Raw genomic sequence first — 27,993 nt, forward strand, 5'->3', positions numbered from 1 at the left:
ATTATTATTTATTATTCCCTATCTAACATAATTTCTAAATTATTAAATTTATTATATTTCAAAAGCTGATATGACCTGTATTATTTATTTCTTCCAATAAATAGCGTATAAGCTAAAAGTTGAACAGGAGGTAGTATATGCCTATACATATTACTACATTATTTTTAAGAAACTTCTATATTTTCCCGTTTTACGATTCAATGTTTTGAAGAACCAAGAGCGGTACACTTTCCCGCTCTTTGAAATTACAATTCCACTGGACCACCACCGCCCACGGCGTCTTCTCCGGCGTAACCCCGCGGCAGCTCTGCCCTAATGGGTTCCTCCACCGCCACTGCCACCGTTCTCCTCACAGAACTTCAATCTTCCACCAAATTCACCACCAATACCTACAAAAACTTCTCCAATTACCTCCACGAATTTACCACTTTCACCAAATCGACCGACGTTACTACTATCCGTTCACTTGCCAAGCAATTTCTTTCGTTCCTCAATACATCCTTATCACTTTTACCCAAACGCCTATCGGAAACCCCGAAACTTCCTCCCGAATCTGCTCCTCATTTGTTTGATATTTACAGGTTATGCCTTAATTGCCTTGAGAGTATCTCTTCGCAGCTGTCCTGTAAACCCTACACCGTTCAAGCACAAAGAGTTCGGTACATCCATTGTTTGGAATCATGGGAGAAATACGAGGAAGTGGAATGTGAAGGATTCTCTGTACTTAAAGTTCTTCGGGAGAATGCGGTTGGTAAGGACAAGAAAGAAGTGAAGAAGTCAACACAGCAGTTTTTGCCGCGATTGGATTCAGGGAATGTGGATCAAGAGTTTGCTCTTTTGGTCGTGGAGATTGTTGTTACGCTTGTTAAGTGTGCTTCTTTAATTCAGAATAAGGCTGTCCACGAATACGATGGACTTCTTGATTTGGTCAAAGAAGTTGCGCCATGGTTCAAGTGAGTTATAATTTCATAATGTTGATTACTCCATGCTGTAGTTTTTGCAATTCTAGAAAAGGAGTATAACTGATTGAATGTAACTAACGTTGGATAACTCAGGGTTTTGGATGCGAATGCTCATGGGAAACTGCATAGAGTACTTGTGACTTATCTGAACAGAGTAACACTAATCATGGTTGGCGACCTGACAAAATTCAATGGGGACTTGGTGCGCAAATTTTGTGTAGAAGCCTTGTGTCAAATCAAACAATCATCCCTAAAGGATCAACTGTTCAAGGTGCATTTTTTATGTTTAGCATTTGCCCATTCTATATATGTTTTCTTTGTCTATGCTAACTTGTATATGTGCCACAGTTCGCAAGGAAGATATGCTCCTCTCTGTTCTCACAAGAACTTGGTGAATTCTCTGGGATTGCTGACACCTTAAAACATGTGCTGAACACCATGGCTGCAGAAATAAAGGTATTATATTGATCTTTCTTAGGTTATTGATCACGAACAAAGGATATTCTGCTGTTTACTGGATCCAGTATTTATTCTTTACATTTACTTGATCTTTGCTTCCAAATGCCTGTGAGACGGCATAATGACATGAATATTTTATTGAAGATGAGTAAGTAAGCAATTTCACAGTTTTCTGCAGTACAAAATAGAGGGACCTGAAGTATACAATTGGCTAGTTTAAGTACATAAAATCCATTGCTTGTTCTGGTTACATGGTTGCTGAATCAACGTAGGATCAGCAATAAAATTATGAGGCTTCAAGTGTTATATGACCTGGTAAAGCAACAGATGTTTGAGGTCGTAGAATTACAACTTAGTACTGTTTTTGGAGTAGATCTGGGAAGTTCAATGTAGTATGTGATCAGTAAAGGATAGGGAACCTTAAAAGGAACAAGAAGGAAAGAAAAATATCTTGAATTCCACCTAGAATCCTAGTGGAATCCCTGCAAGTCCCAAAGTAAGTTTGCATATAGCGCCATTTGCGAAACCAGTAAAACTTCAACAGGAAAAATAAAAATTAACTTTAAAAAGACAAAAAAAAGGGCAGCCCGGTGCACTGCAGCTCCCACTATGCGTGGGGTCTTGGGAAAGGCCGGACCACAAGGGTTTATTGTACACAACCTTACTTTGCGTTTTTGCAAGAGGTTGTTTCCACGGCTTGCACTCGTGCCTATTAAATATTACTCGCTCCATTTTGAATTGAATTTATTCTTTACTTTTAGGAGTTTGATCATCATCTTTGCCTCAATGTTTTGTACATTATCATATTTTGGAATTGCATTTAATTATCTTTTGAGTTACTCTGATAGTTGGTCAAATTGATAAATGAAACTAGATTCCAGTGGACTCAGGTATAGAGAGTTAGCATAAATACAGCTCCTAGTGTCAGAACTGCATGTATTTTATGTTGTTCTGCCGGTGCATTGCCATTTACATCACACAGGTAATACTTTTTTCTCGACTATAGCCTTCAAGAGATCACTTGTTGCCTTCATGTCACCTCAAGTAGTTTCTGCACATCATACAAGATTTTTGCTTCTTTTTTAATAGCTTTCACAAAGTGTTTATTTTCTTATTTCATTGCCTTTTCTTTTCAGGACTTGTGTTTTTCTGTTGAATCTCTTTCTTATTTTCATTTCCTTGTTTTCAATAATGATCCTAAATCTTACATTCTTTTCTATCCTTGCTATTTAGAAGCGTAATATATGCAATTTCATGATTTCATTTAAGCTTTGTGATTCTTTCTTGACAACTTCAATAAAAAATCGCTTTTCTGTTTCACTGCTTCTCTTTCTCTTAGAAGTTGTACTTTTGTACTGAGATATCTTTTTCGTTTCTTTTATTTTTTTGGTTTAATGATGATTCTTGATCTCGTCTTTCTTTTCGCCGATCAAAAAATCTTATCTTTCTGTTCTATTCTTGCCGAATATGCTATTTCATAATTTTATTAAAGACATTGCCCTTACTGTTGCTTTATGAGGATTGAGATAATCATTTTATTTATATGTTTTCTTTAATTAAAAATATTGGCGTCTAAGCATTCAAAAGATCTGTTTTCATTGTCAAGGGTAAGTTGATTTGAGTATAAAAATTTTATCAACTTCACCTGCTTGGTTTGGTGGAAGTAGGGATTAATAAATCATTTTATCTTGTGGGATTTTACTGGGTATGTTGTTGTTGTTGTAAGAGAGAGGTTTCACTTTACATTTTTTAAGTTCTGGGCAAGACAAGAATCAGGTTTATCTTTATCTGATCTAGGATTTTTGCACAACGGTCCTGTATCTACCCACAAAGATGCATAAATGAAAAGGGAAGACAATATGCTGAAATTATAAATAAGGTTTCTTGGGATGGAAGAGGGCTACTGTTAAAAGTGCTCTTCATCAGAAAACAAGCAGTGTTGATATTCAATAGTTTCCTATGATGTTATAGTTAACTCTCCCTTGTCCTGATCTTGAATATGATTTAATTTGTAGGAAAAAGCATAACCAAGGTGCGAGTTGCAATTTTATTGTATTTAAATGGGAGGAGATCTATCAGTAGAGAAAAAGTAAACTTTTTGATAAATTTGAACATTAACTTGTAAGGATGACCGTTTACTAGTATAAATTGGCTACTGGTTCCCATTTATTTGATGTGTCGGTTATGAATAAGAAGGTATAGAAGACTAGGAGAGGACTTTCTAGTTAATAAACTATAGTTGTTAACAAGCTGGAATGAACCACGGGAGACCAGGGTTCAAATCATAGCAGAGTTAGAAAAGCGTTTGGTGATTTCTCTCCATTTGTCTAAGCTTTGGTGGATGTTGGATAGAGCTACATGATACTTGTCTTGGTGGTAGATAGTAGGTACCCGGTTGATTGGTCGTGGTGTGCACAAATTGATGTGCATCACTATTTAAAAAAAACAATTCTGAACATCCTTGATAGTTGAGACAACCTAAATATGAAAAATATAATAATGTGGGATTGATGATGCTGTTCATTGACCTGAAATGCTTTTTTCTTCTTCCTGGGTTAATGGCTAGACCCAAATCACAATCCTTATGGTTTATTTTTAAACTCATTTTCTGCTAAAGTTAATCTCAAGAATGTTTCTTTGCAATGCACTATTAAGTCAATGGTCTATTCTAGAACTTTTTCTCACTGTTTATGTTGTTTATTTGACGATCGATTTGGCCTTCATCTGTAGTACGGTTCATGAAGTTGTATTAATTTTACATGGCAGGTTGAACAGGAGAATACTATAATAGAAATTCTGGAGCTTGTTTGTTATTGTGCTCATAAATGCCGAAGTGTTACTTCAAATGTTTGTAGTATTCTGGCTGCCCAATTAAAAGAATTAGCCATTCACATGAAAAAACATTATGTTGAATTAACAGGTTCTCAGGTAATCACTTTAGCAGTTTATTGGTGTTATTTATTTCTTTAACAAGTCCTATGAATTAATGGGAAAAACTTCGGTTAAGGAAAGTCCTACTTATGACAGAATTGGTTCTTTTGAAGGATGAGCTACCCACTGATTTGATTCTGGGGCTTTATGTTACTGGATTGCTCATTAATGAGTCCTGTATTCACGACTCAAGAGCTCTCTCCCTGGATCACAATGACGTGCTGCAAACGTTAAGCAGTTTGCTTAGCTTTTCGAAATCTTATTTTGAAATAAGCAGCAAAGGAAGCAAATATCCACAGAAGAGAATGCTCTATCTTCTGTCTTACTTTGATGCATTGAGGTTCCTGTGCCAGCCACTTGCCGAGTATGTTATTTCAGCAAGGAAAGAAATTCTTAGCGTAACAGATGCTGGATCCTTCAATACTTACCTAGAAATTATCCATGACGTGTTCAAGCAGTACATTAACGTCTTCCTACACTACAGGTACATCATTAGCATATAGCACAAGTCCTGCAATCCACTAAGTTTGATTTTAGCTTACATTCGATATGTTAACTTATTATAATTTCTAAATTATAAATACAAAGAACTGAAGTGTTTTACTTTGACATGGAATTGCAAATTCTGAAGCCATTACTGGGTCTATTGGACTCGATATATTAACAAATGCAGTTTCCCTTTTTAACTAAGTCTTTTACTTCTCTGTTTAAACTGATTTAATTATACTGGTCTTTTTCATCGTTTAGATTGTCTTGGTACTTCTATCTAATTGATTTCTCCATAGGCTATGTTATGTAAACCATATGTTTTTCACCTTTTTGGATGCAGTGCCGCTGATAGCAAGCAAGATCCCTGTGAAGATAACAACAGGGTGTTACTTCTCGTAGCAGTTGCTGCTTTCACTCTCTCTTTAAGCACAAAACATGATATCAAGGTTTCTTGTTCATGCTACTAAGTTGATTAAGATTTCTGTTATCATGTAACACTACTACTATCCCATATGACATATTATATATCATTCAATAATAGAAACAGACTAGCTCCACTTTAACAGTGAATTATATCTTTCTCTCTTTCTTTGTAATTGCAGGAAGCTGTTAGATTTCTCAAGTATCTCATTTCAAGTGAGCGGGTCCAAGCCAATGGACTTAAGTATCTCTTCACCTCTTTTTACAACATTGCTGTCGTATTGTACAGAAATAAGCAAATGAAAGAGGTATGAACAGCTGAAGAGATTCTTGTAATCTTTTTCCACTGTTTTTACTTTCCACATGATTGGTTTATTATTAATGAAGATGATGATCGTGTTTATTATTCAGTTCCAAGTTTTTGATGCGTTGTCAAATTTGAAGCAAAATAACCTTTAATCAAGGAACTCAGATCATTGAGAATTGTAGTATTTTGGGTGGATGAGAGAGAAGGGAAAGGCCTGTGTTATGGCATAATGTGGAACTTCTGAAAGATGTTTATGTTAGAGGAGTGAATTTTAATGGACATGTGATGATGTTTTGCTGCAGATGCTCTAATTTAATAGGAGCTTGCATAAATAAGAGTGATGTCTGGTCCATAAGCTAACTTAATTGCAAAAGCACTTCGGGAAATTCTGAACGCATGAAAGTAACAAAACATCTATCAGAAAAATAAAGAGATAGGAAAACTGTTTGCTCATGTCTTGAATATCTACTCTGGTAAAGATAGAAAACCTGGAATACTTTTTCCTCTTAAGTGGTGGGAGTTTGAATCCTACTGCCAACACTAATTCATTTACCTTACAGAAAAAAGAATAAAGAAAACATGGAATAATTTTTAAAGGGTGAGAAGTTTGACATATAGAAGCAGCATATGATAGTGATGATAGTGTTGTCTATATTTTGGACAGAGTTGGTTGAAGTCACTTCCCTGACTTCATTACCTGCGTAAGTTCTGCATTTGTTTTCACTCTTAAGAAATGATAAGACGAGCCTTGATCAAAAAGAAATGATAAGACGAGCCTAGGAAGATCTAATTTCCTATTCCTTTTATTTTGTACATCATTTTAGTAAGTGGTAAACTAGTTCCTCCATACCATCATTTTATTGATGTCCTCTCCGAATCTCAGTTTACACAGTCATAGTGCATAAAACGTTGATCCAGTATCAACTGTTACTGGAAGAAAAAGTGTCCTTGCATATTCCCGTTCAAATTTTGATTATATCATTCCTTTCCTTGCAGGCTGCTAAAGCTTTGACTCTATGCTGCAAAGCATCTTGGAGTCGTGTCTTATGTCTTTGTGAATTGTTTAAGCATGAGTCAGATAAATTTCAGAATGATCTGACAGAAGATGATGTGATTGGTTTCATTGACGAGGCGTGTGAGAAAACTGCTTTTCTTTTGGAGGTGCTTCAACATAGCGGTGAGTGTAAGGTACAAAAGATCCTCATTGATAGCCTTAAAAGCTGGTCTGCTGCACAGCATTTGTTTAAAAAACTACCAAGTCCCATATCTGTAGTGAAACAATTTGTGAAGGTAAAATCCCAAGTTTCATTTGTTAGCCTCTCTTATCATCCTTTCATTTTATGCAGTAGTGAAAATTATATTGGTCTATCTCACTTCTTGTTAAGGAATTTCTCTGATGTGGATCTGCTTTCAGATGGAATTGAAAGTTAATGATGTGGATACTGAAGAAGGCACCACTACATTGTATTCTTTGCTGTCACCTTTTGTAGAATCAAAACAGGCTCTTGGAATCATTTTGGAGCAGGTTCTAATACAAACTCTTCCTGGCTGGGCTTGATAATAGTTATAACCTCTTTCGGCAATTACATTTGATTTAGTGTGCTTTGTTTGCTCAACAGTAGGTGCTGCTAACAACTGATTCTTGTACTTCATCAGGAGCTTATGGTATATAGAGATTTGAATGTACGAAATCCAAGATTATGTCAGGAAATGTGCTTGAAAATTATAGGTCTTCTTTTACAAGAAGTATATGTCTCCAAGGACAGCTATTTACAGAGATGTAGATCCCTTATTGTTAAGGGAGAGGTGTTAAGAGCGCGTGGATTTCAGTATCTGAAAGATTGCATTCAGTGTCTATCCGAGGCAATAGCTACAGTAGTAAGTCATTTATTTGTGTCTGCCTCTTTATCTGCAGTGTCTAGTTGATGTTGGTAATTATGTCAGGTTATGCCTTTTGCAGGAAAGTTCTTTAGAACAGAAAAACTATGGAGAAAATTTAGCCTGCACTAATTCAGCTTCTCATCTGGCAGCCTATGCATATTGTGCACGTGCACTCTGTACCAGTGAGATTGAACCAAACTCAAAGGTGCTACAGCCTAAAATCCTGATGTCCTGCATTGATATGTTTCCTTGGGTGGCAAACAGTTGGCTGTGATGACCTTCCTTTTTGGAACTTGGAATGAAAAGGAGGGAGTTCGTCCTTTTCCATTTTTATTATAAATGTGTTAGAATATCCCATATTGGTTAAGGAAAGTTGCTCCTTGTATAAACTTAGGCAGTTCTCCCTTACTAACTAGCTTTTGGATTGAATTAGGCTCAAGATTTATTTTCTTAACATGGTATTAGAGCAAGACATATCCCTTATCCTTGGTTTACCCATTTACCAATGTTGGGTCCTTATGTTTGATTGTCCACACTCTAGATGTAGCCATCGATATGGGGGTGGGTGGGTTAGGATGTCCCCATTGGTTGATGGAAGCAATCCTTACCTCACGAACTTGTTATTTTGGGTTGAGTTAGGTTCAAGGTCCATTTTCCTCACGATTTGATTGGTCTATTGAAGAGAAAGAAATCTGAAAAATTTTCTTATCATTTTCAACTCTATCTCACAACAAATGAGCCAATTAGTGTACTTTTTCATAGTTTTTTCTATGTTTAGCTAATTCCTTTCTCTTGACTTAGAAAACCGTTCCTGTATTTGCTGAATACTGGTCTATTATTTTATTCCCCCGTCTTTCTTTTTTGAACAGAGACTTTATGAAGATATACATGCTGCAGCTAGACTCTGGATGAGTCTGAACCACTGCCATGCATCTGATCAGTGTAGGATGTCTGAAACTATGTTGAATACATTGCATCAGATTGTTGACTTGTTATCATTGAAGGTAATTTCTAATCTTGATGTCACTTTGTATTTGCAATGGACTTGGTAGATGGGCCTTGTATTCAATCATTTGAATATGCATCTCAAGTTTTAACTGATCAGAACCTTTATTGCCCTTTAAACTTTTCTCTTTCTAGTCGTTCTGACTGGTCTTATATCTTTGATGGCTTATGCATCAGTTTTGGGAGGTTTGTGATACTAAGTTTGGTTTTGTTTCATGTGAATGATCTTTCTAGTTGTAGGACCCACAAGGAGCATTTTTCAATTCAAGAAGTGGTCTTTAGGAATCCCTTCCTACGATGCAATTTTCTTGACGGATAAATGTTTCGTTAGCATATACTAGAAATGCTTTTTGAGAAATAAATAGTCATTGCTTGTCTCCTGAAGGCTTCTTCCCAGTAGATTTAAAGAAACAGGGATTTTTTCAAGAGTTATTTATTGCTCACTTATTAAAATGCATAATATTGTTCTTCTGGTTCAACAGTAGCTTTAATTCTTAAAAGATTCTCCAAAGGTTCTCTGAACACAATACTGATTGGTCTTAATTTTTTCTGCCTTTCCTGTAAACATGCATGTGTGTGTCTAAATATTTTGAAGAATGTGAACTTTTGGTGTTGAGATATGCCAATTTTCATAAACTCTATTATCTTGTGCCTTCATTTTTCAGGGCTACCTGGAAATCCATTCAAACATATATGAGATGATGATACAAATATTTATGAAGAATATTCCATTAGAGAAGTCTGTGTCGTTACTGTGGAGATATAGAAGACTTAGTCATGCACTCTGTACATCACCTGTGAATGAAATGTTCATCAAAACATTGTCGAACCATTGTGGTGAACTTTCCAAGTCTGTTGAATACTGGATGAAGTGCATGAAAGAATCTCAACCACAATTAATTGGGTTTCAGCAGAGCTTCTTTCTAACCCTTAGTCTTTCTTCTAAAGTGTCTCGTAATTATCAAAGCTTTCTCCACTGTGACATTACAGAGGATAAAGTTAAGCTCACTGCTTCAGAGCTTATTCACGCTGTAAGCTTCTAATGTAGACACACCAAATTATGTTGCATTTATTCAGGCTAACAGAGTGTGGTTGCATCTTCTAATCTGATCTGCTATTTGTTCTTAGGTTCCGTTATCCAGCGGTTCAGCCTTTCTTTCTGCTTATCTTTACTATGACTTGAGTGAGAGCCTGATTCTAAATGGACGACTTATTGAGGTAAAATAATGGCCATAGTATTTTGGATGATTATGGGGCTGCAACTTAAAGCTTTCTTCCTTATTTGTTTGAACCAATATCACTCTTTCTGGGTACTCTTAAAATGTTTTGCCAGAAGAAAGTACATCCAATGTGGGTGCCCCTGCTTGGGATTTTACCTTTTCAGCTTCGATTCTTGGGTTAACATACCTCAGCAGACCACATGGATCCATGCTCCAAGAGAAGATTATCTGTCTATTATGTAAAAATAGGACCATAAAGTGGGGTGGAGGGACGTTTTTGTGGTTTTTGTTTCAAAACTAAAAATTATTCTCTAATTTTGGGCATGATACTGACTATTATTGCAAATTGTTGAGCTACTCTTTAATGTTAATGCAATGCCTGTAGGCTCTTGTTTATGCAAAAGAAGCCCATTGTTTACGAAGTAAACTTCTTCAAGATAACTTCCACCATCAGATAGAGCAGCAGGGTGAGGTATATGGTCTTACAAAATTCCAGATACATGATTCTGTGGCTGCAAAGGCTTGGTTTCCTGAAAGTGTCTCATTTGACTTTGACGGTTCTACGCTTACTCCTTGGACTATCCTCCAATGTTATCTGGAAAGCATTTTACAGGTATATCATTATTTTATTTATTCCCTAGAAAATGGACACATTTCTCTATTTAGTAACAATTTAACTTTAAATTTTCATTTTATTCTTAATGAAATGATTTATAACCACACAAACATTTTAAACTTATTTTAGGCCACAAATTTCAAAAGTCTTTCTTTCTTAAACTCCATGCCAAGTCAAACTAACTCACATAAGTTGGGAAGGAGGGAGTATTATAATTGTCAATATTTTACTTACCCAAAAGTAGTTCGTTAACTTTAATTGGATGTGTTTTGGAGAATCTAATCGATCATGATAACATAGACTAATATAACAGGTTGGAACTGTTCATGAGATGCTTGGAAATGGAACTGAGGCTAAGACACTTCTATTGTGGGGGAAGGACATCTCTTGTTTCCAGAGTTTGCCACTCTTCATAATTTCATTCTGTTGTATGTTAGGTAATGTTTTTTCCCAATCTCATTACGCTTTCTCATATATCACAATGAATTTTTTTACGGAACTTTCTGCATTTTGAATTTAGTGTCTTCTTAATATTTATCAGGAAAGCTATACACTAAACAACATCTCCTGGAGTTGGCAGAAAAGGAACTCAATACTGCTAAGCAAATATTGGCTGAAAACTATGATGCCATCTCTTGCCTAAAATGCAGAATTATTTTAGAAGTTTCAATTGATCTGCTACTAGGAGATCTATGGAGGCACCAACATTGTAATACTACCTCCACAGTGGAATTTGTATATAGTGTTAAAGAGAAGTATAAATCTGCCTTGGAGAAGCTGAATAACTTTGGCTGGGAGGATTATGTTGGTTGTCCTTTAGGAGCAAGTTCCCAGCATACCAAACACCAGGCTACTTATTCATTTGCAAACGGTGCAACAGAGCCTTCAGATCTGAAGGAGTACTCATCCCAGAAGGACAAGCTGGGAAGTGCTGTTGAAGGCAGAAGGACTAGGAAGACCAAGAAGGAGTCCGGACATAATTTAAGGATGACGCGGTCGAGATATCACTCTATGAAAAAATGTGAAAGTTCTGTGGATGATGAACATGCTAATGATGCTGAAGACATGGGCTGTAAGCACCTTTTACTAATATGTTTTTTTTCAGCGAGCTTAAGATAGAAGTTGCTTTTCATTGCCAATTTTGATCATTTAAGTCACAGGTATGTGCTACAAATTGAAGTGTTGGCACCATCTTCCTCTTGAGATTCTCCGATCTGGGTCTTTGAGTAATTTCGTATGCTTGAAATGGGAGCTTGTTCGCAGACAACTTTCGCTGAGGCTTCTTACTACAATGGGTAGCATGACCTTCCTTCTGGATACCATTGTGCTTATTTTCCTTTATCACCTTCTTTATCTGTGACTCTGGGTTGGTTTCTAGTATACGACATATTATACATGCTCAAAAATCAACATTTCGTTAGAGAATATTTCCCATGAATATATTACTAGTAATAAACTCACAGCTCCTCCCTGAATGTCAGAAGATAATGAGTAAATTGTCACATTACTGGTGTTGAGGTGTAGGAGTAACCTGAAGCTCCAGGTTCAGCAAGTTACAAAATTCGATGCAAGTCCATCGGCTTCAGTCCTGGTGGGAGGTTTACTCCTGTACTTTTGTATATTGCAAGTTGCCTTGTGGAATAGTCATTTAAGCAAACTGCTGGCCTGGATCACCAGCATATACGAAATTATTAGTGTTTCTCATAGTTTGTGTTGTCCACATTAAGAGCATGGAGGCATTATGCTTCAATAGTGGTGTACAGTGTTGCTAAAAGCAGCAGAGTGATGTTGAAGCAGGGGTCATCTCTTCTCTTGGGTTAAGCGAAATGACTTCAAAGAATCGAGTGCTTCGTGCAATGAAGCTTAAAACGGTCTGAGCAAGAAGCATTTGAATATTTGAATTAAGTTTTTAAGATGAGAGAAAAAAGGGTAACATTGGAGCCTTTTGCCATCTTAGTGCTTGTAGTTTCTTGTTCATACTGTTCTGATGATGCTTGTGATCTTGAATAGATAGTTTATTGTATTACTCCGTCGGTGGCTTGTTTCTTTTATTATCTAGGGGTGTGTTATCCTATTTTGTTGTTTATTTTTATGTTTTTTGTTTGTTATACTATTATCATTCCTGAGCTGGGGGTCTATCAGAAACAACCTCTCTACTTCATCTGAGGTAGTGGTATGGACTCTGTACACTTTACCCTCCCCAGACCTCACTTTGTGGGAATACACTCGGTGTGTTGTTGTTGTTGTTTGTTGCTTGTCATCTGAGTGCTGGGAATGAGTTAGTTTTCTTTTCTATATCTATCTTGTTTTTATTTACTAATTCTTTATTAATAACTCATGGTTTGGAAACTTTAAAATGGAACATGCACTTAAAGATAAGTACTTGTAAAATTCCTAAAGCAATTAAACATGGAAGTCAATACTAACTCTAGTTCTTTTCAATGGGTTATTTCAATGCACATAGAAAATCAAATTTTCAATTGAAGTTATCTTTTCTTGTGTTTGTGGAAATTGTATTTTCGATGATATGTAACCTTAGTTTTTGGGATTAATGTTGTCATTGTTGTATAGTGGTTTCTGAAAATAGTGAAGCTAGTTGCAAATTTGATTTTATTAGTACTAGTTTCCTGTCTGTTTGATAATATTTGTTTTCCTGTAAATTGAGCTCTTAATTTTTGAAAAAGGTGCACATCTTCTTGTGTGTCCCATTTTTGTGCCTTTTGATTTTAAAAGCACATGGCAAAGATTTTTCAGCCTTTTGACCACTTAACACTTGCGGGGCAATTATCAAAACTGTAGACCTGTTTCAGGTGCTATCGTGTCTTATTAAAATATCTAACTGAGGGTTCTAAATTTAGAGGGAGATTAAGGTTGTAATAAAAGTGAAGCACCTACCTGTGCAACTGGTCATTAGTACTTTTATATGGAACTTATGGCCATGTGTATTATTGATAATGTTAATTTAAAGTTGGATCCTTTTGTGCTATGAGGTAGTGTATATTGAAAACATGTTATATTTTGACAAACTCATTCAATTTGGCCTTGGTTTTTGTATTGCTTGTGTGCATGTTTGAGCTAATTGAGCTACTCTTTCATTTTTGTTTTTTTGATGAAATTGCTGCTCAGTTCCTTCTTTCAATTTCATTGAACCAGTGAACTCTGTGATCCACTTGCTGCCCTAATATCTTCTAGACACTGTAGACTTTCCATGCCTAAATGATTGCCCCTGCTTAAACTTGAATGCTTGAGTTGCAGGTGACAGTGTTAGAATTATGCAATAATCATACCTCTTATCTTTTTCACTCTTATTATGTTTTTCAACTTCTTCATTGGCCTTACCTCTTATCTTGTGCGTGGCAGGAAAATGCTTAGGTCTTTCTGGTGATAGCCATGAATCACAAAAGCTTGTTCTTCAAAGTGTTTCGCTGTTCAGTTCAGATCCATCTTGTCCCAAATTTTCTTCTCTGCCTCTAATGTCCTTGGTTGATCAGATGGGACACGATATTTGGGTGGTTGAATTGGCTGTTGATCATTCAGTTATACTCTACCACATTTGCTATTCCGTTTTGAATAGCTATACTTGCAAATCAACCAGGTATGCATGCAGAAATATATGCAAGTTGTCATGTCTTTTCGTATCTTGAACTTCGAACTGAATCAAAGTTGCTATCAACTCTATTATGAATTCCGAAGTCCAAATTACTGGTGTAAATGCAATAGCAATATTAATTTGTTGTGTTTGACAATCTTCAGCAGCTGAGACATTGTTGATAAAATTTTTCTTGAAAACTTAACAAAGGTCTGTCAATGATGTTAAAGAAACGTAACCCAAAAGCTAGTTCAAGATGTAAAAATTGCCCAAGCCATAAAAAGAGCCCAAGTCATCCCTTAGCCGACGTGGAAGACTCAACAAATGCTAAATAAATTAACACTTTTGTCCTTCCATTTAAGGCATCCAACAACTACAAATTCTTGTTGTCCTTCCATGAACACTTTTCTTTCACGTCTCCTGTAAATTCGTGGCTTATTTCTCTCTTTAGAGTGAGACTTTTCCTTATAGAAGTAAAAAAACACAAATCTTCTATTAAGGCACTATTTTAGTCTTTCCCCCTTAATTATTCATGTCATTAGGTCTGCTGTAAATGGCAGCTGATGTAGCTTCTAGTTAGCTTTTCAATAATTTTTAGGTGACTTGCTTTCTTTTGGTGTGTTGGCTACTTTAGTTGCTCAATAATCCTTATTTTTTATACTTGCTCTAGTCTCATCCACAGTTAGTAATACGACCCCAAAGGTTGTGTATGCTTGGTTTTCAAATTGAATATCCATCTTTCAAATAATCACGAAGTAGGAGAATTTTGTGGGTCCCACTGTTACTTCTCTCAAATTGAACCAGCTTGGACGGGTTATTGAACAGTCTATTTATTAACTTAGTGCATCTTGACCCATCCAAATTTAGTCCATCTAAGTTGGACTGATTTGGGCCAAGTATGTTGCATGAATCAGCCTATGAAAACTGTCAAAATATTTAACTAAAAAACTTTATTTGTTTGACATTTTAAATATAGCTGTGATAAAGATGAACAGAAGTTTTATTGTTTGCCTGGTAATTAAACAAACAAAGAAATTAAAACTTGGTAAGAGTTGAGTGGCTCATGACCCATTGTTTGGTCCGCTTTGACCACCTAACCCATCTCAACATAACTAGCTTTTGGGTAGAGTTGGACAATACCCATGTATGGATTCAATCATTTTGACCCTGCTCAGTTTGGCCCAAATCGTCCATTTGCCACCCCTAGAACCAAGATAGTGGTGCCTACATATAGATATATCATATATTGTAATGGGGATGATTTGTCAAAACATTTTCATTAATATATGTATGTAAGATAGTAGCCACATATTTCCTTCGCTGTGTACATTTTTCCTGTCGTAAATTGTAGACTGTTGTAATGCATTCGCATTAAGATTCAGTTCGTCATTATATTTTCGTTTGTCCTCTTGAACAACCTTTTTACTTCATCAGAGGTAGAGGTATGGACTGCGTACATCTTACCTCCCCAGACCCCACTAGGTGGGAATACACTGGGTTTGTTGTTGTTGTTGTTGTTGTTGTCCTCCTGAATTTCTTTCTTATGCAGGAAAACTAGCTGTAAAGAATGCCGTAATTTTTCATACATAAAGTTATCAAAAGTTATTGGTTGGCTGAAGCTGGCCTTCATTCTCAGTCGTGAGATTCCTTTGCTTTCTCAAAAGGTTAGACTTTGATTTAGTTGATCTGTATTTGATATTCCTCTATTAGCTAAGTGTATACTTCAACAATCTTGTTTGTGTTTTCTACATTGAGAGACTTGCATTCATAGTTATAAGTCTGTTTCCTTTTCACTCACTTGGAATTATCTCCTTTGGATATGTACATTTACAATATGCTATACAGAAATTCCCCTAAGCGCTTCACATTACGTTCTTGCAAACAAAACATAAGGTGGATGAGTACATATATAATAATTGTCTGCACTGGCCTCTGAGAGAACAAATTGCTAACTAGTAACAAAGGTTAATGTCCTGAAGTCAATAAATAAAAAGACTCTTGCAATTCTGTATTTTATAAAGTACAAATATCTTTCATTTAGCTTTCTGGTTCTTGCATGTATGGGTTGATTTTCTTAGGTGGCAGCTCTAATAATCTTTTGGTGTTCATTTGTTGTGGGTCTGTACTGCAATGATTTCTGCAAATATGCAATATTAAATCATTATATGCTTATTCTTTCAGTGTATGTTTTAGATGTTAAATAAACATATGTCAATTTGTTTTGTTTTTGTCCAATTTGTAACATCTGAAGCAGTTTGATACCCAGGAAATTGACTTTTATTGCAATTCACCAGATTTCCAGGTTGCTTGCGGCAGTTTATGTACTTTCTACTTCTGTTAAGTCTTTTAGTATAGCACCTAGCAAAGCAATCTCTGAGAACCAATGGGCGTCGTTTTTTCATCAAGCTTCAATTGGTACTCATCTCAATCAACACTTCTTTTCTTGCCCATTGAAGAAGCAGAAAGCTGAACATGTTGTGGATTATGAGGTATGTGTTTCTGAGTTTAGTTTTCATCAACAACTGCTCTACAAGAAGTTTTTCTTCGTCGTGCTTGTATAAGGTTTTCACCAGTTATTTGTTATGCAGTTTTAACCCCTAATCTTAGCTGTGTGTTCTGCATAACGGTTGCACCTAATACTAGCAACATGATCTCTTACAGTCTTGCCTTTTTTTAGCGTTAAGGACTTTGTAGTTCCATGTGTTCCTTTTGCTTTTAACAGTTTGCAGCAGATGACGGGCAACAGTTGGTTATAATACAATAAGTGGTCGTTTGGTAGAGTGTATAAGATAATACTGAATAGACTGTATTAGTAATGCTAAGATTAGTAGTGCAGGGATTAGTTATACTAGGATTAGTAATACTGAGATTATTTTTTATGCAGTGTTTGGTTTGATGTATTGAAAATAATATGTATTGTTATATTTTAAAAAAAATATTGTTTGTTTACAAAAATACTCTCGACATATTATAACTGTATATTTTCTTTGCAAAACTTTATTTTTCTTTTTTAAAATAAAAAAATTAACAATATAACTAATTTTTTGCTTTAAAATTTTAAGATTTAATCATTCAGTTGCAATTTTTTTTTGTTTTCTTTTCTTTATTTGTTCATCATTTACTTGTTGTTCCCACTTTGTGGTATTTTGAAGCTGGAGGGAGGTACGTGTAACTTTTGAATGAGACAATAGAATCATTATTAACATAAAATTGTGTTCAGTAGAGTGTTAAAACTAAGCTGAAAAATTATTTTTATTTATGAATAGCCTATTTACAAAATTAAAGTTTGTATGCAATCATGCAATTTATTTTTGGATTTTGACCAATAAGTATTTTTTAAGTTAATGAAGTAGTTTTTTTATGACAAATTATTTGGAGAGATATTATTATCTTGATAAATTGAAAAGAAGTAACTCACATTGAATAAATTGAAAAAGATTTAGAAAAAAAAAAAAAAAAAGGCAGTCCGGTGCATTAAAGCTACCGCTATGCGCGGTGTCTGGAGAAGGGCCCCACTACAAGGGTGTCTCGTACGTAGCCTTACCTTGCATTTCTGCCAGAGGCTGTTTCCAAGGTTTGAACCCGTGACCTCCTGATCACATGGCAGCAACTTTACCAGTTACTCCAAGGCTCCCCTTTAAAAAGATTTAGAAAAAAATAATTGAAGAAATTTGAGGGAATTTCTGTAAATAATAATAAAATTTATAAACTAATTTATTTAAATAAATTTATTAGTACAAATATAAAAAAATAAAATTAAGAAAATAAAAAAATATTTAAAAGAATTTGAGGGATATTTTTGTTTTTACACATTAGTCCATGGTATTAAAACTCATGTATTACTAATAATACCATATGGGATGTATTAGTAATACACCCTATAATACCATGTAGGGTGTATAACTAATGCATGGTATTAGTAATACATAGGTTCAAAATCCTACCAAACATAGTACTAAGTAATACCACACTTAATACATGGACGATTTCTCCTAATACATCCTACCAAACGACCCCTAAGTGGTACAAAAGTGAGCTAAGCCTGAATCTGAGTGGTTCACCTGATATATTTTAGTGAAGTTGAAGTCTAAAGTCAGAAGTAATCATACAACCTTTATTGGGTTTTCCTCCGAATCTATCCACTTGTGTTTCTGACTATGAGCATCGACAATTATCTTATGCTGTGGTTGTTCTGCTATAGTCGTGTTATTGATCGCCAATCACTAAGCTAGCATGACATTCGTTACCCTTCTCTCCTTGAAACAAAATATTGTCTTAAGGGTTGGATTCCTTGGGCAGATCTTTTGGGAGCATAAAATCTTCTTTTGGGATAGCAGACAGAGTGATTAATGATAAATCAGATAGAAAATGAGATTAAAAACTGGGAAGAAAAGTCAAAATGAGGAAGTTAACTTTCTCCAAGGAAAACGCGGAGCAGTATTCGCAGAGTAAATCAAAAGTTTCTGACTCTAAGGAGCAATCTTGGAGCCCTAAACATAAACATAGCATTCTGTCCGCACTGTAAAAGACCACTAAGGTAAAGTCCCAGCCCGCAAACAACAACATACCCTGCGTAATCCCACAAAGTCACAGCCAGCAGCAAAGCTTTTACAAAATCTCACTAAAGCCTAAAAGGCAACCTACTATTGAATCTAAGTTTTTTCCCTACACATGATCTAATATTATAGTTTTTTCTTTGAATTGTGCTGGGTGCACTTATATCTATGGATTTTGCTGTTTTCAGGGTTCATGTTCCTCAAGCCAACAGTTTCTTAGTTCAGAAGAACCTAACATGCTCAGGTATTTCTTGGTCTTAGCATGAATTAAGCACCTTTGCTAAGAAGATGTGCTCATTTCTGTTTCATCTGCATCCTCTTTTGATGCAGGTTTACACCTGAGTCAGTCGAAGATCTTGAAGATTTTGTTTCGAGATTCTTTGAGAGCCTGCCTTCTTGTACAATTGTCTGTCTTAGCTTGCTTGGACGCTCTGTTTCCAGTTTGTTGACTGAATTGTTGCATTCTCCATACCCCATTCAATCATGGGTTTTGTTATCCCGCATGAGCTCGACTAGTCATCCCATCACTGTAATTTTGCCCGTGCATTCTGTCTTAAATGGTAATAGTCTTGTACTCCAAATTGAACAGTAAATTCTTGGAAGGCATCCATCACTTATTCTTCCTTTTTGCCATCAGAAGTTGGAGATGATGTCGCTGAATTCATTTCCAGTTCTTCATTTGAAGTCAAAGACAAGCACTGGCGTTGCCCTTGGGTATACAGCGTGATTGATGATGTGGCACCAGTCTTTAGAGATATATTAGAGAATAATTATTTATCCTCTTCTGTACACCTATTAGAAGATACTGCAGAGAGCAGATCATCATGGTGGAAGTGGAGGAAACAACTTGATAAGCGCCTTGCTAATTTCTTACGGTTAGTCTTATTTAAATAATTCTTCATCTACTTTAGTGTTCCATGCAAAAGTTCATCTCCCTTAATTTGGATGGTCTTCAATACTGAATTCTTGGAATTTTGGCTGCTCGCAAGAGTTCAGTTGACCTTTCCGTTTGGTAGTTAAGAGTGAAGTCACTAAATGTGATGCTTATCATTGCTATCATGATGACAATTCACTTACAAATAATGCACATCAGAGTATTTTACGTTTCAACTTTATATGCCTCAGGAATCTAGAGGATTCATGGTTAGGTCCTTGGAGATTCTTGCTTTTGGGGGAATTGTCAGAATGTGAGCTCCTGGATTCCTTAGTGAAGAAACTCTATGATCATTTTCGACGTAAAGCTGGAGCAGATGTTCATGAAAGTCTTCTTAAAGTAATTCTTGGAGGTGCAAAGTACGCTTGTGAGAAAGAAAATTGCATTTCTCAGATGGTTATAAATAAAGGATGTCACCTACATGGAGGGGGTCATGGAAACTCGCAAGTGTTGTATAAGACATCTACAGAAGTTGAATGTCTCTATGATTCAGTATACAAGTCTATACTTGATGAAGCTCAAGGGATGGAAGAGACTGAATCCATAAGTAGAAGACCAGTTATTCTTGTTTTGGATCTTGAGGTGCAGGTGTGTTTACTTTTGCTGTTGCTTTCCTGGTTATTCTATTATTATTGGTTTCTTGAAGAGTATTGATTCAACTTTGTGCTTCATTATATCTGAAAGTTTCTTACACTAGCCAAAAGCTTTGCAGAAAGGACATATAAAGTCCTCCCATGTTTCAGGAAGTTGCAATTCTGGGAAATGATAGATTTGTTAAATATTGCACTTTGTTATATCTTGTAGCCCATACATTGTGCATAGTGTGCTGCAACTGTTTGAACTTCCCCAAGTAGGAGAAGTTTCTCTGCTAATTGGCAAAATTCTAGTAAATTCTTTTTTTACACGGAAGGTTTTGGTTAGAAAACTAAATGGCGACTTCTGCAGATGCTTCCTTGGGAGAACCTACCGGTATTAAGAAACCAGCAGGTTTATCGCATGCCTTCAGTTAGCAGCATCAGAGCAACGCTGATCAAGTCTTGCCAATATCAACAGCAAGTTCAGATGGGGGGATCTCTTATGAAAGAAGGGGTTCCATCACCTTCTATTCCACTGATTGATCCACTGGATTCCTATTATCTTTTGAATCCAAGTGGAGATCTTAGTAGCACACAGAGTGAATTTGAAAACTGGTTCAGAGATCAGGATTTTGAGGTACTTCTCCAATCTACTCCTGGAATTAGAACCAGTAAAAAGAAAGAAAACCCTTAGACTAAGTATCACATTTTGCCCTTTCTGCTTGTGCTTACATGTAAAATGTTCATCTATATACAACAACAACAACAAACCCAGTATATTCCCACAAAGTAGGGTTTGGGGAGAGTAAGTGTACTCAATCCATACCACTACAAAGGTGAGATAGAGGCAAAATGTTCATCTATATCCATACTCCAAAAAAGTTATGTTTTTTTTCTTCCTTTTTTCATGAATGCCAATAGGGCCCTATTATTTTTATTGAATTTCTGCTGAAAAATGAGAGATATGTTTTCCTTAAATGGGAGGAAAAATTAGTAAAAAGTTTTTTTTCTTTCTTTTGATCGGGAAAAAAAGTAATTTATTTTAGTGGAAACTGCAGTGGTTCTATTATTTTTAGTTGTTTCCACTAAAAAATAGTGATATAGACTTATCTTATAACTGAAAATAATTAGGATATATAAACTTATCGGTCAACTGGCCAACTACCTTAGTCCCAAATTAATTGGATATGTTATATTCAGAGGATTCAGTATAGTTAAGACCAATTACAAGTTAGCTGTCGACTTACTCCAACCTTTCTTTACTCATATACAAGCTAGTACCTGTTTCTTTGAGAGCAGCTTATGTGAACGGTGTACAAATAATCTTATTGCTCCCTTAAATAAAAATATATACACACCCACACATATAAGCTCAAGGACTAAGAAACATTCTGAATTCAGAGTTTTTAACCATGTCTTTCCGTTTAAATTCATCTCAATGCAGCGTTATACGAATTAAAATTTAGAAGTACTAAAAGTTCTCTATATGCTCTGTAGGTGTAAAATATCTGGTAGGATAAAAAGACTTCTAAAAAATACAAGGCTTATGATAAACGTACCAACATGCCTAAAATGTATTTGTTACTAATTGTTATAGACTGCATCAATCATTTTCTTTCATTGTGCCCTATATGTCACCAAGTTTGCATGGATTTCAAGAGATTGTAGGTAAAATAATTGGTCATTCAATAAACATGAGCATTATTATCTTATACACAAAATTCCAAGAGGTAGATACATCGATATCCTTATCTTTCTGGCATACTTTCGTGTAAAAAATTGTGATATAAGAATAGCGAGAGAAAGATAATTAATATGGTTTGTCACATGCCTCTTCTTAGGATATTTTAAACAAAAGCATGTTACTTTTGTTGTGCAGGGGAAGTGTGGAACTGCACCAGCAGTAGAAGAATTGGCTGAGGCCTTGAAGAGGCATGATTTTTTTATTTACTTTGGCCACGGAAGCGGTACGCTCAAGCTCAATTTGAACTGATCCATGATATTATCTTGGTTCATTAGGTTTTACTCACTATTGCCTACACGCTCAAATAATATGTTGCTATGCTGGTATTTCAGGAACACAATATATCCCCGAGCATGAGGTGAAGAAACTTGAGAGTTGCGCTGCTACTCTGCTTATGGGGTGCAGCAGTGGATCACTGTATCTGCATGGATGTTATGCTCCTCGAGGTGCTCCACTGTGCTACCTATTCGCAGGTTCTCCAGTTATAGTTGCTAATTTATGGGAAGTGACAGACAAGGATATCGACAGATTTGGAAAGAGCATGCTTGATGCTATTTTAAGAGAAAGATCAAATGTTTCTTTTAGTTGTGACCAATGTGATACAATTTCAGATCAACTTGATTCCTTGAAAATTACAGATAGAAAAAGAACACAAAGGGTAAAGACAAAGAAAGATACAACACCTGATATGTGTAATATGAATGTATCTACTAACCACTGTAACCATAGACCAAAGATTGGATCATTCATGGGGCAAGCTCGAGGGGCATGCACTCTCCCTTTTTTGATTGGAGCAGCCCCAGTTTGTTATGGTGTCCCCACAGGAATAATAAGCAAAAAAGATTTGTAGTATTATAACATTGTGTATATGATAATGTTACACTCCCATTCTTTATTGCTTGTACTGTCATGAATCTTTTATCATTTTAGATACTGTGTTCCCTTTTTTAAAGTCTGACCAAAGATGAAATATGTATCAATTTCACTGAGGAACTTTCAAATATTGATATATGATAAGACTTGCTGAACCAACTCAGTGCTTGAACGAATCAAATCAGTTTGGGAACATCGAATCTGATTCAGATTTCCGTGAAGAGCTTTTCCGTCATCGGATTGTGCAAATTCTAATGCCATTAACATCCAACTTCCTGCTAAAATATAGTTTTAGATATATGTCGTATTCTGCATGTTATGTGGCACCCACATTCACCAATATCAACACAGTTCACTATTTTAATTGAGAAACTAATAAATAGCCTTAAATTTATTTTAATAATCGCTAAACAGTTGAATGAGTTAATGTGTTTTATTTGTATACTAAAATCCAGAATTTCCTTTCGCTTTAGTATCAGTTTGGAACTACCTGAATAGACTATACTAGCACCATGAGGCCTACCAGAAAAATAGTCTCTTCCCATGCCCACGCTATACGAGTTCATATAACCAAGAACAAGTTTGGGCCTAGTCTGGTTTACAGGGGACGGGGTTCATCAAAGGCAAACAACTACAGATCTGTATCACATTCACATAAGTTGGAAGTGGCAAAAGGTGAAAGAAATGAAAATGTACATCAGAAATTGCATTCATACAAGCTGAATAGGTAAAACGTGAAGAAGAAATGAAAATGTACATCAGAAATTGCATTCATACAAGAATTGACAGATAAATGTTCAACAGACAGAATAAGCAAATTACAAAGTACAAATCACAGTAAAACTGAGCTTTCTTCGAGTGCCAGCCAATAATTCTGACCCATCCTACAATCTACCATGTATCAAGCATCAATTTGAGGCAGATGTGCATGAGAATGTTAGAGCACAGTTAAATCCTAAACTAAGACCTATAATGATTTCTTTTTTCACAACTTCAAACATACACAAATTACAACTATCTCCGACCTGCGTTGGCCTCTCTACGTCTTCGTCTCCTCCCGGAGCGACCCAAAAGGACTCTACCTTCACGACGAAGACGTCCAACTAGTGATATACCACTATCATCATTATCATCGCCACTATTGTCACTGTCTTCATCAGAGTACTCGAAACCACCAACTGGGAGGTTTCGATCAACTCCACCAGCACCTCTATCCAAAGTGTCACTTATGTCTCTCTCGTGCCGCCTCACAACCCGATTTGACCCAATATTCCCTGCTGAACCAAAAGCCTGCAAAAACAGAAACACATTCATCAAGTTGCGATCGATGCCCATTCCAAAACCTTCATTCCCATTCATCATCTCATTCGCATCAAAATGCTCTTCATCGTCTGAATCAAAGCCATAATGACTTCCTTCTATCACATAATCACCAAAAACCACAGCCCCTGGCATAGAAGTAGTTATAGTGCTGATAACATCATCCCTCTCTCGTTCCCTCTCCAGCCTTCTCCATTTTTGTTCAAGAAGAGGATCTACCTCACGTGGCCGAGAACTGGGGTGCTCAGCCTTAACATGTTTCCGTATCTCCTTGTAGCTTCCAACAAACGAGCAATCATCCTGCATGCAGCTACGCTTCTTCGTATTTAGATAGTCCCTTGCAGGTTCAACCACAGTCCATCCCTTAACCTGGCCTCTACATAGTGGGCAAGCAACTTCAGCGACCTCGCTTTTCCCAGAAGGCCAAGTAGAAAATGGGTCAGCAATTGGAGTATCAGCAGAACCCTGCATAGGTTGATTATTATCTGGCAGTGTTGCTTTAGTGTAGGCTTTCTTGTACTGATCGAGGCAGTTTGAATAGCGTAAGCTAGTTCCACACATGTAGGGGCGGCAACCTTTGTCATGAGAGGAACACAGGAGCAGCACAGCATTATGAGGATATTCCATGCATACAGAACATGTTGCATCTTCCCAGTCTTTCTTCTCAAAGATTTTGGAGCATTTCTTTTGGTGAACAAGTTCAGAATGGTTAGCAGATGGCAAAGGGTATGGGGTGGCCCTACATCGTCGAGAACCATTCCTACGTCGTCCTGTGGCCCCTTTTGCCATTTCCTAAACAAATCTGCACGATCAGAACATCATAATTTAGCATGATAGTACTAGATTCAAAAGAGAGTGAAGTCACATCAGATATCTGATGGGTGCTCAAGTAGGCTTCCGAACTATTTTAACTTTCTTAGAAAAAAATAATATCCTTTCTATTTTACGGTTCAATGCAGGACCCAAGAACAGAGATCTCGGGCAAAGATGTTACAATATGCAGCATAACTCAATCATAAAATTCAGTGACATTATGTGTTCTAGCAATGTGCATAGTGTTGCTAAAAACATGAAAGACAGATCAAGCATAAAACTAAGTGTCAAGTGTTTGTTTCATTTTTGGTATGTCTACATACATAAAGGAAAGCATGAGGATCAGTCAAGGAAAGAAAGTACGATGGACCTCTTGCGAGTGTGTAACAAGAGAAAATAATTAGTAGAGTTCATGCATCCATTTGATTATTCAATGTAACATCATATCAATCAACGATGCCCACAATCCCAAACTAGTAGGCCTTAGCTATATGAATCCTGTGTATCAATTAAGTACTATTTGAAGCTAATACTCAGAGAATAGTCAAATTTTACAATTACTTAATAACCGAAAGCAGCTTACACTTTTCTTTTAGACTTTTAGAACTCTTGAGTTTACGTGACAGCATAATTGTTGGTTGCTGAGTAAAAACGCTTGACATGCATTCAGATAAAGCAATAATCTAGGAATAGCAAACACATGACAATGATCAGAGGCAGTGGAAATGCAGCCCCCTAGAGCTAAAAAAAATAAAAAGGGCAGCCCGGTGCACTAAGCTCCCGCTATATGCAGGGTCAGCACAAGGGCCCGACCACAAGGGTTTATTGTACGCAGGCTCACCTTACATTTCTGCGAGGGGGTAGATGGCAAATACATTTAGTTGAATCTGATTACCGAAGACAAGGAAAAAGTTTAGGGGGTAATGTGTGGTTCTATAAAGCAACCCAGCTGCTACCACCCACCTTCCCTGCCATACTATCTCTTTCTTTTTACTCAACTTTAAATTCTCGAAATCCACCCTCATAAAGTGGAGTGAAAGTATTCAAACCAAGTCAACTTGGAATAGTTTGAATAGCATAATCGCTGTAAGATTGCAAGGACACCCTATGCTTACCTGAGAAGACCAAGGAAAAATACAGGTCCATACCAAAAAGACCACAACAGACAGATGGAATAACTTTCATCCCATCCGGAAGACAAATACAGACGCCCTCAATATGCATTAAAAAGCCATTAAATGAGATCAGCAGTTGCATGAAAAGTATCATGTGCTAGCTGCTAAATCACAAGTCTGATATAAGACGTCCTAGACCTTCTATTTTAAACAAGGAATGGATTCAAAATCTGGAATAGGTACTTGTCTGGAACTATATACCCAAGTACTTTCGGAAGTTACTACAATTCAACTCCTTCGGAAAGGATAATAAGGAGGGGTTCTCTAATGGTGTATTATAACCCAAAGAAAAATGACATACAGGAAGTATAAACAGCCGCGACAACATGATTCATGGGAGGTACTCACTAGTCAACTTCCTGCAAATATGAAAACGGATACTCGGCAAAGTTTATGTGAACATGTTTGACTCGGTTGGGAGTCTAAGAAATAAATAAAAACATTGGAACCTGTGATCTTAACCATATCCTAACATTTGAGGAGGTATAAAAACTTCACATTAAAGGTAACATGGAAAATTTTTAATTAAATTGTTTCCAATTTCATTGAGTCATTCCTTTTCAAAAGGACTTAAAAGGAAACATGTTAACATAAACTAAATCATAGGAGTAGCTAAAATGTGCAAATGTTCACGTGTAAACGAAATCTGTGACCAAATAAAAAATAGACTGTCTTGATCAGCATTTTACTAAGTTAAAAAGAAACCTACATGTTCAACTCAATTGTCGCAAACTCAGTAAAAAATTTGCAAATATTCACAGGTAAAAGAAAATCTGTGTGACGAATTTTTTTTTTTTAAAAGACAGCCTTGATCAGCAATTTACAGAGTTAAAAGAGACATCTACATGTTCAACCCAATTGTTGCAGACTCAATAAACCTTCATCTTTTAGGCAAAAAACTATTTTTCAACCTCTCAAACAAATGTCAGCTCCCAGCACATAATTGAAACTCTTAAAGCTACAGATCTATTCAAAAGTGAAGTACCACCATTAAATCCCAAAACAACGAACCACACACTGATTGCACAATCTGGTAAACTGAATTATAACAATGAGTATCAGAGACTATCACAAAAGTAAGACCAGATGAAGAGAAAAAAATGAGGAATTTAGAATTGGGGAATCAAAACATTTATAAGACAGAATTGCCTTAGGCCATTGTAATTCAGATGGAGAACAAACACCAACCAACTCGACCTCCATCGGTCTCCAGGAATCATCAATCAACAACCCAATTGGCAAAACACCTCACAACAACAGATATTCAAACACCAAGAATGAATACATATCCACATTATGTACATACCACCAAGCTAAACTATGCAAAAAGATAAAAGCTTTACTTGCACCCACCTCGAGTTTTGAGCAAATCTGGATCCAATTCAAAAACTGTTACTGATAAGCAGCAAAAAAGGTACACAATAGCTATATATATATATACCCCCATCCCATCCCATCCCACCCCAGCCCTACCCCCACCCCACACCCCAATAGAATTCAACTCTCCCACCACCTATTTACCTACTACAAACGCAAAGGGAGGTTGGAAAAATGCATCCAATACACTCCAGAACGTGGCCCTAAGCAGAACAAAATCACGCGAGAATACAGATAACAAAAACGAATAAATTAATAGATAACAATTCAAAAAGGCTCAGCACAGCGATTAATTACTTAAATAACTAAAAAACAAAGCCAAGCACATGACGCTCCTTGACATCAATCTGAGATTCACCATTAATTTTATCCAATTATTATCAAAAATCCATCAATTGTCCCATTATCCCCTCAATTATCAAAATCCATAAATTAAACAAAATATATATATATATATATATGGAATTCTTACCGGTGGGAAAATCCAATTAATTAAAATTGGACAATGAATGAATGGGTAAGAAAAAGGTAAAAGGAGAGAGCTAGGGTTTTCTGGTTAAATTAAATTAAAAAAAAAAAAAAAAGGAGAGAGATCTGAGAAGGAAATTGGAGCGCGGGTATTGAAAATGGAAAAATGAAAATTTGGGGGAATTTTGGATTATTGGTGGATAGAAAATAGAAAATAGAAAATACTAAAAGAAAGCGAAAAAAGAAGGGGAAAATGGTAGAGAGAGAATGCATGGGATT

The 27,993-nt window shown here is 36.2% G+C and overlaps 2 protein-coding genes across 8 annotated transcripts; one reads left to right on the forward strand and one right to left on the reverse strand.

Annotated features, from left to right (window-relative positions):
* The first annotated feature begins 126 nt into the window (after positions 1–126).
* On the forward strand, positions 127–22,614 carry LOC107839972 (separase). 4 transcript variants are annotated; one of them, XM_047394879.1, is made up of 28 exons: positions 127–953; positions 1,056–1,233; positions 1,311–1,418; positions 4,188–4,349; positions 4,466–4,836; positions 5,182–5,287; positions 5,444–5,569; positions 6,565–6,858; positions 6,983–7,093; positions 7,225–7,446; positions 7,529–7,654; positions 8,319–8,453; positions 9,120–9,485; positions 9,583–9,672; positions 10,060–10,287; positions 10,604–10,727; positions 10,832–11,362; positions 11,445–11,585; positions 13,651–13,885; positions 15,429–15,543; positions 16,174–16,368; positions 18,624–18,679; positions 18,766–18,995; positions 19,073–19,310; positions 19,561–19,957; positions 20,315–20,581; positions 21,824–21,911; positions 22,021–22,614. In XM_047394879.1, the coding sequence occupies exons 1-28, from the start codon at positions 316–318 to the stop codon at positions 22,536–22,538; spliced, it is 6,396 nt and encodes a 2,131-aa protein (XP_047250835.1). In that variant the 5' UTR covers positions 127–315; the 3' UTR covers positions 22,539–22,614. The 4 variants fall into 4 exon arrangements, with proteins under 4 accessions (XP_047250835.1, XP_047250836.1, XP_047250837.1 ...); XM_047394880.1 differs by having other exon boundaries at positions 19,076–19,310; XM_047394881.1 differs by having other exon boundaries at positions 11,451–11,585.
* A 693-nt stretch (positions 22,615–23,307) lies between these two features.
* LOC107839973 lies at positions 23,308–27,967 on the reverse strand. 4 transcript variants are annotated; one of them, XM_016683656.2, is made up of 2 exons: positions 27,719–27,967; positions 23,308–24,683 (listed from the first exon to the last, which is right to left on the reverse strand). In XM_016683656.2, the coding sequence occupies exon 2, from the start codon at positions 24,668–24,670 to the stop codon at positions 23,576–23,578; it is 1,095 nt and encodes a 364-aa protein (XP_016539142.2). In that variant the 5' UTR covers positions 24,671–24,683; positions 27,719–27,967; the 3' UTR covers positions 23,308–23,575. The 4 variants fall into 4 exon arrangements, with proteins under 4 accessions (XP_016539142.2, XP_047250839.1, XP_047250840.1 ...); XM_047394883.1 differs by having other exon boundaries at positions 27,544–27,918; XM_047394884.1 differs by having other exon boundaries at positions 27,223–27,918.
* Positions 27,968–27,993: the final 26 nt, after the last annotated feature.

The sequence above is a fragment of the Capsicum annuum genome, chromosome 8, assembly GCF_002878395.1.
Source record: "Capsicum annuum cultivar UCD-10X-F1 chromosome 8, UCD10Xv1.1, whole genome shotgun sequence".
Classification (NCBI taxonomy): Eukaryota; Viridiplantae; Streptophyta; class Magnoliopsida; order Solanales; family Solanaceae; genus Capsicum; species Capsicum annuum.

Excerpts from the sequence above, each read along its gene's own strand:
- LOC107839972 (XM_047394879.1), top strand. The coding sequence starts at position 316 with ATGGGTTCCTCCACCGCCACTGCCACCGTTCTCCTCACAGAACTTCAA. Across the intron at positions 7,447-7,528 it reads CCGAGGCAATAGCTACAGTA|GAAAGTTCTTTAGAACAGAA; the intron begins GTAAGTCATTTA and ends TGCCTTTTGCAG. Across the intron at positions 10,288-10,603 it reads ATCTGGAAAGCATTTTACAG|GTTGGAACTGTTCATGAGAT; the intron begins GTATATCATTAT and ends CTAATATAACAG.
- LOC107839973 (XM_016683656.2), bottom strand. The coding sequence starts at position 24,670 with ATGGCAAAAGGGGCCACAGGACGACGTAGGAATGGTTCTCGACGATGT.